This window comes from Carassius carassius, chromosome 35, assembly GCF_963082965.1.
Source record: "Carassius carassius chromosome 35, fCarCar2.1, whole genome shotgun sequence".
Classification (NCBI taxonomy): domain Eukaryota; kingdom Metazoa; phylum Chordata; class Actinopteri; order Cypriniformes; family Cyprinidae; genus Carassius; species Carassius carassius.
The window spans coordinates 24,576,549-24,584,553 of record NC_081789.1 but is presented as its reverse complement, the minus strand read 5'-3'; the positions used below and the strand labels follow the sequence as shown (position 1 = coordinate 24,584,553).

The 8,005-nt window shown below is 33.1% G+C and overlaps 1 protein-coding gene across 1 annotated transcript; it reads right to left on the bottom strand.

Moving 5' to 3' along the window:
- Window positions 1-520: 520 nt before the first annotated feature.
- Window positions 521-7,312, bottom strand: LOC132116307 (serine/threonine-protein kinase RIO3-like). The gene is made up of 13 exons (XM_059525094.1): window positions 7,020-7,312; window positions 5,701-5,816; window positions 5,328-5,470; window positions 4,559-4,666; window positions 4,355-4,464; window positions 4,123-4,266; window positions 2,738-2,865; window positions 2,471-2,653; window positions 2,145-2,304; window positions 1,839-1,919; window positions 1,473-1,562; window positions 1,271-1,378; window positions 521-1,186 (listed from the first exon to the last, which is right to left on the bottom strand). The coding sequence occupies exons 1-13, from the start codon at window positions 7,053-7,055 to the stop codon at window positions 1,061-1,063; spliced, it is 1,533 nt and encodes a 510-aa protein (XP_059381077.1). The 5' UTR covers window positions 7,056-7,312; the 3' UTR covers window positions 521-1,060.
- Between the last annotated feature and the right edge of the window lie 693 nt (window positions 7,313-8,005).

The following is an 8,005-nucleotide window of genomic DNA, read 5'->3' as shown; positions in this document are numbered from 1 at the left end:
ATACTGTTTTACTGCAGTTGTACTTCAATATACTGCAGTTGTTTTTTGTAAGGGTTGTGATGATACACTGAGTTCCAGTTTCCAGCGCTCACGCGAAACGTTCTTTCCTGAGACGATGTAAGATCAGTGAGCGAGAGCGTGTACGAAGTTCCACGAAAAGGGCTAACTGCTTTGCACGTGTACAGCTATTCACTGTAATTACGACGGTGAATTCCGCTTACTTAATGTAGGGGGCTCCAAAGTAGCATATCCTCGCTTCAAAGAAAAGTTCACCCAAAATGAATATTTTGTGGATTAGTTTTTATCAGCTGTTTGGACGGCAAATTCTGACGGCACCCATTCACCGCAGAGGATCCACTGGTGAGCAAATGATGTAATGCTACATTTCTCCAAATCTGTTCTGATGAAGAAACAAACCCATCTACAGTATATCTTGGATGACTTCTCATTTCGAGTGAACTATTCCTTTAAACTGTATTTATTGCCAATAATCCCCAGCTAAAGAAAGAACTCAAAAGCATGCCATTTAAAGAGTTTTATTTGATTCTTGACCTGATTTTACAAAACCACAAATCTACAATAGTCATCTTAGAAGTAAAATGATTTCACATTAAAACCCAGGCTGTCGGTTTTGTTTTTTTTAATGATGAACAGTTTGGATCAATGTCCTGAGTTCTGCTCATCATCAAAGATGAAATCCACACACAAATTCAGAGCATTCAGAGATCCTCAGATCTTCATTCTCTGCTTGCTCTCATTGTGGAAGGAGACACATTTTTAACACTACACAATTCTAACTAAATTCTACATGTGTCTTTATAGTTATAGTTTTATTTTTTTCTGTTTTTGACCATCTTCCAAAATGGTCTGCTAAAAAATGACAGGTTATGCTCGATGTCTTGAATGATCATGTGTCACTTTCAACACCGAGCAAACGCGTCAACAGCAGAAGGACGGCGTGAGTATGTCACATGGACATGGCTTTCGTCCAATTCCACAACTTATTTGTGAATGGAGGGATTTTCTCTCCTTTATTTTTCAAATAACTATTGTGCTTGTGTTAATCATCATCATCATCATCATCATCAGTGTTTAATTGGGGTGGGCTGCCTTCACTGGTGTCCATGAAGATTTTCTTGCTGGATTTCTGCACATGATCTTCATTTCTTTTCTCCAGGGCTTCAATCTGTAAAAACATACGACACGACTGATTTTTAACATCCGAGTTTTAAATATCAGTTGGATCTTAAAAAATGTTTGAAATTCAGACCCGGGCTAAGAAATCAGCCTCGTTATCACTGTTGATCTGCAGTCCAGACACGGTGTTGAACAGCTCGAATACATTGAGAGCTTCAGCCACACCTGCTTTCTGGAAAAACTGGAGAGAAGAAAACATTCATTAGTGATCGCAACCTTGCTTTAGAGCCATTACAGAGCTCTTTATTACACCACAAGATAGTTCGGACACTTACTGTGGCCACATTCCTGCAGTCTCTGAACAAGAACTCCAGACCGTGAGGGTGAGTGGGCTCTATGGACTGACTCACGTCAATGAACCACACCTTCATAAGGGAAACAAATTCATACAAATAAATTTAAGGTGTCATAGGAATAAAAATATATTTTTTAAAATATATAGTTGTTTTAAATTGTAATAATATATCACAATATTTCTGTTTTTAAGGCATGTTTGAACAAATAAATGCAGACTTGGTGAGCAGGAGAGGCTTTAAGTTTTTAACGGTAGTTTAGTTGATAAACACATGACTAGCATTGCTTTTTCCGCAGAATTGAAAAAGAAGTGCTACGAAGATTGTTTTAACTGGCTTAATACAAACCTGTCCATCATGCCAGAGCATGTTGTATTCACTCAAATCAGCATGTACCAGGTTACAGTCTTGATACAGACGCTGCATCATCTGTGAGACCGAGAACAAGAGGTGAGAATATCAAGAGCAAATATCAAAGTCAAATTACACCCTAAAATTAAAACAGAAATAAGACTTATTTTATTTTATGACAAGTAAGCACTATAATAAAGTAACACAAATCCTGTACGGACACAAAATATAATTTCTTATTTTTTTTACCCAATTTCCATTTAACAATAGCAAAGATTGTTGGGAGTATTCCAGTACACTCACGTTTAGCACTTGGTAGTATGCTTTCTTCATATCCTCAGAACTCAGAATAGCATCCTTCAGTTTAGGTGCAGGAACATGGTCTTTTCCAATGAATGACATCACAAGGATATGCTTCTTCAGAATCACCACCTCCGGACACGGGATCCCTGCTTTCTTTATCCTACACACATACATTAGTGTGTGCAAGAGGGGTGGAATGGCATGAAAAAGTAGAGGAAACCGTAATATGTTGTAGTGTCATCTTAATTTCCATATGGCATTTATTAAATCAGTCCTATTAAATGTCAAATACTTGTCTTATACAGTTAAATGAATCTGTTTATCACCTGGTGAGGTTGTGCATCTCCTTCTCAGCCCACAGGTGGATAATTTTGCGAGGATTGAGCTTGCTGAAGCGGTCTTTGAAGCGGTAGTCGTCCTTGATATATTTGTCCCGGTTCTTAAACTCATTCAGGGTGGTCTTGAAAACTTTGAGGACACACTCTTCTGGAACAATCTTCTCTTCAAAGCTGCATGAGACACATTGAGATTAACACTGCATAATTAATGCACACTTTAGCATTAATTGCAATACTTAAGCGAGTTGCACACACCTCCCTCCATTAGCGTGGAAAACCACCGACTCTTTTCCTGTGCTGATGCAGCCATTGATGTTCTCCAGTATCCTAGCATTCACCATTTTGTACATGAGCAGTCTGGTCCTGGGGTCCACAGCTTGTTCCTGAGAAAAAGAGGACATGAAATGTACAGTCAGCACATACAAGTGGATGCATTACATTTCTTTGACAGTTTGTTGAGTCTCAAACTCAAAAATTATTATTATTATTTTTAAATGCTTTACATTACATTTATTCTACAGTTGGTTGAGTCTGAAAACCCATAAAATACATGAAACAAAAAAAAAAACTAAACTAAAATAAATTATGGGTTGGGCTCTTTACATTGCATTTCTTCTACTGTTTGAATACAATTAAATTAATTAAAATATAAAACAAATGAAACAAATAAAATAAAACAAGATAAAATAATGAATGATTTTTTGACATTATATTTCTTCTCAGTTTGTGGAGCCTGAAAACCCCTCAAATAAAATCAATCAAAATAAACTAAAATAAAATGTAAATAAAATAAATTTATTTATAAATCTATAAATAACAACTGAGTTGGGCTCTTTGCAATACATTACTTTGAGTCTAAAACCCCCTAAAATAAAAAAAGAAAATAAACTAAAATGAAAAACAAAAATTAAATTAAATTAGTGCTGTCAAACTGTTAATCATGATTAATCGTATCCAAAATAAAAGTTTTTGTTTACATAATATATGTGTATTTATTATGTATAAATAAATACAAACACATGCATGTATATATCTAAGACAAATATGTTTATATATTAAATATATATATATATATATATATATATATATTTAATATATATATATATATATATATTTAATATATATATATATATATATATATATATATATATATATATATATATATATATATATTAAATATATACTATTATATATATATAATATAAAATATAAGAATATAAATATATAAATGTATATACATGCACATTTTTCTGAATATATACTGTATGTGTGTCTATTTATATATACATAGTAATTATACACAATACACATATATTGTGTATACAAAAACTTATTTTGGATGCGATTTATTGCAATTAAATGTTTGACAGCACTAAATAAAATTAAATAATAAATAAAAAAAATGGGTTGGGCTCTTTACATTTCTCCTACAGTTGGATAAGTCTGAAAATCCCTACATTAAATTAAAATAAGCTCAACAATAAAATAAAATAAAATATGGATGGGCTCTTTACTTTATTTTTCTTCTACAGTTTAAGAAGTCTAAAAAACCCTTAGAATTGTATGAAATAAAATAAAAACAATAAAACAAAATGATTCATAAAGAATTGGTTGGGCTCCTAAAAGGGAAAGGGACTCACAGCAGTAGAGTGCTCCTTCTTCTCATGAAGTCGAGCGCTGCGGCGCTGCTCGGTGTCACAGTGGCGTTTCAGAGCGTTGTACACTTGGTTGGAGAGCTTCAGGTCCATGCCGATCCCGTCTCCCACCTGCACCTCCGGAGCAAACTGCATAGAATCATTCAGAGAGTGAAACGATTACAACTGAAACAACAATTTAACATGTCATTTAAGATAATGTGTGAACAAGCCTAACATTGTCCATGCGTGCCGTGTTCTTTCGTCCACAGACTTCCTCATCATGTTTGGTGGTGATGTTCTTGCCCTTTCCAACAAATCCCTTTTTAGGGGTCGTTGTTGGTTTGTCTGAGTAAGTTAATCAAATGTAGTCAGGTAACAAAATATTAACTGCTAAGGGCACATTAAAAAATGATTTTCTGTGTAGCACAAACAAGCTCACCAGCTCTGTAGGGGTCATGGCGAGTGTCCTGCCAATCAACCTCATCTTCAGAGCTGTCACTGTCCTCATACGGATGAACCATCCGGTAGTTCTCAAAGGATATGGAGACTAGAAATTTAATTAATTAATTAATAGTTTTGTACATGCATGCATAAATAAATAAAATTTTATGTATGCATTTTTGTTTGTTTATGTATGCATGCTATATTATGTATGTATGCTTTTGATTTTTTCTAGATTCAGCCCCCACCCCAGCCCATTTAATTTCTCCGGATTGCATTTTTTAATGATTAAATTACATAAAAATTAAACTTATATGGTCCTATTAAAATCTGCTTTATTTTTCCAAAATTTAGGATTTTCCATTTTAATGGTCTAATAAACTTTCAATAATCAAAAAGCAGTATAATACTATTTACATTTTAATAATTTATAAAAAAATAAAAAAAAATATATATATATAATGATAGAGCCAAATGAAATGTTTAATTAAATTTAATTAAATATTGATAAAATATTTAAAAAAAAATGTATAAGCAAAAATGCTGGTAAAGAAATTAAGAAATAAAACATTAACAATCGATCTTAAAAAAAATAAATACAAATTTGACAATTCCTTTAATTTTTCTGCAAACATAACTAAGGTTTTTGTCACATTATAGTCAAGTTAAACCAAACTTTATATATATATACACACACACACATACACTGATTCAAAGTCCAACAGATGAAAACACAGATTATTTTAAATTGAATGTTTTTGTTTTACCTTTGCTGTCTCCGTTAAACTTCCTCTCCTCCCTGCGCAGCTGCGTATCAAACTCGCGATCGAACTCCATCTGAAGCATCTGGGCCAGAATCAGGTCGCTGGACGTGTCTGCTTCAGGAGCGCAGGTCAGGTCCAGATCGGTACTGAAAATAATACAAGGAAATGGATACAAAAGATGTTTTTGCCTTCAGAATTCATGACATATTTCCTTTAAACAATTAAAGAAAATAACGTCAATGTACAATAAGTGCTAAAAATGCCATTTCCAAAGAGACTACGTCATATATTGCTATTGTTTCTATATATAGAAGTACTCCACTACTAGACTTGTAACAGTGCTAATATTTTGATACTGTTTGAGTTTGAGACTGACTCTGGGATTTCTGGGAAAGAGCTGCCCTCCTCATGCAGCTGTCGGGCCAGTTGCTCACTCATCACATCAGCCAGAGAGCAGGGCGCTGGTGCCAGGACAGGAGCGCCCCATGGGCTCTGGAAGAATAACACAAAACAGACACGAACGGCTGATACACTATCTGCAGAGGGAAGGCTCACATTCCAACAATTACCACCATCTACAGTTGACAAGCAGAATAAAAGTCCTGTCACATGTGCCCATATTTACTCACCCTCATGTTATTCTAAACAAGGGTTGCAAAAATTTGGAAAAATTCCAGTAAAATTAGAAAACAGAATTGTTTTATTCTTTTTTTTTTGGCACTTTTTGGAAATTTTCCACCTCTTTCCAACCCTTTTCCAAACTTTGATTTTATTTCTTCTGTTGAATGTAAGAGAAGATATTTTGAAGAATATTGGTAAACAAACAGTTTTGGTTCTCATTACTTAAATATAACAGAATTTAAACTTGAAAGTATTCTATAAAAAGTAGTATTTTTGGATGGACTATCCCTTTAATAACCTCATCAATAAGCACCGTCTCACATTTAATCAGTCAAATAGAAAGATTTGAAATATAGATTTTGTTAATATTTTACATTAACAGAAATATGAACTATATGTAAAAACAAAATATTTTTGTAGATTATTTTAGTAACTGAAATAAAGCTGTAATCAATTAAAACAGAGATACTACATTAACAAACTTAAATGAAAATTAGAAATGTTGCCTAACTGAAATAGATGTTAAATTTAAGAATTCAAATTACTAAAACTTTAAATAAATGTTAAAAATAATAATAGAAATATTAATAGAAAACTAAGAATGACAAAAGCACAAACTAAAAAAAAAAAAAACACTGAAAATGTTAAAACGCAAACTCTTAATACTTTAATGGGTATAGGTATACGTAATACTAAAATAACTTGTTTTTAAGTATTGCAATATTTATTTGGCCTACTTAAACCTATAAAACGATGACTTAATCCCAGATCAGAAGTCTCAAAGTCCACATGCTTAAGTTAACCTCACCCATAAACATTTGCACATGATAAAACTACCTTATTATTCTATTCTATTCTATTCAAACACGTTCTAACTGGGTAAAGTTCACCAGTGTTAACTCTATTCAGCTGTCAGAGTTGAGTCATCACGACCAGTTTAGACCAGTCTCCGGTTTACTCACCCTTCTGTTGTATAATGCTTGATAGATAGGCCTTGTACAAAACCAACTCATATTTTTGTCCACATAGTTCGACAGTCAGAGAATGTGACATCAAACTGTTCGGAAATCTCACCTTGGTTTCTTTTGTAGTTACTTCAAGTTGGTCCATGTTAGCTGACAGAAGGTTTACGTTAGATTCAAAGAGACTAAGAACGAGACGCTTCTAACACTTTATCGCGTAGATTACTAGAGTAAAACCCGTGTAAGGTTCGTTAATATCGACTTTAATTTTCTATGTAACAGTACTTATGACTATTTTTAACCAAGACCGCTAAAACGTGGTTTAAAACGACAAGTTGGTTCGTTACCGACAATGTGTCAGATAAAAATAGATGCGAGATAAAACCTACAATGGTTGGTGGGACAACCCCTATGACGTCATGACTCGGATTTTCAAAATAAAAGTTAAACGAATAACAAATAAAAGTATTTGTGATTTATTTTATAATAGTGACTGGGATTTCCGAAAACAGCCAGAGATTCATGTACTTGAGAAGCAAAATCACACAAGATAACAATACTTAGTTTTCAAAAATTCAGTAACTTTACGTTTAAAGCAAAAAAAGCAAAAACAAAATCTTCCAAAGGGGTGAGAAATAAGATCATTTTTCATACCCCACTGTTAGATATTTTCCTTGTTTTAAGAAATAAATGCATTTCTTTTTTATACATTTTTTTTCTGAAAAAAAACTTAATATCTTAAATGATTTTGCTTCTCATGTAAATGTATAAATTATTATATATTTTTATTCTTTATTCTTAAACAAATATTGTATTAAAAACAAAAAAGAAAGGAACAATGTATAGATGATTTTAATGAAATTATATTATTTTTTAGTGTGTGTATGTTGCTGGGATCTGCCACCAGCCTTATGATATACAATCCACAGGTAAATTCATATCGTGATTTTGTCTGAGTTTCCTGTAACAGTAAAAATCTCAATTTCATAATATCTCTACGGCTCTTAATGTCTGATCTCTCAGTTTGGTCCTAGTGGCTACACATGGGCATCCATCCATCTGTTCTGTCAGATTGATGATTCTCAGAATCAGGGTTTC

Bases quoted from the DNA above. Each gene is read 5' to 3' on its own strand.
- LOC132116307 (XM_059525094.1), bottom strand. From the start codon at position 7,055: ATGGACCAACTTGAAGTAACTACAAAAGAAACCAAG. The intron at 5,817-7,019 runs GTGAGATTTCCG...TTATTCTTCCAG, and splicing joins TAACTACAAAAGAAACCAAG to AGCCCATGGGGCGCTCCTGT. The intron at 1,379-1,472 runs GTAAGTGTCCGA...TCTTCTCTCCAG, and splicing joins ACTGCAGGAATGTGGCCACA to TTTTTCCAGAAAGCAGGTGT.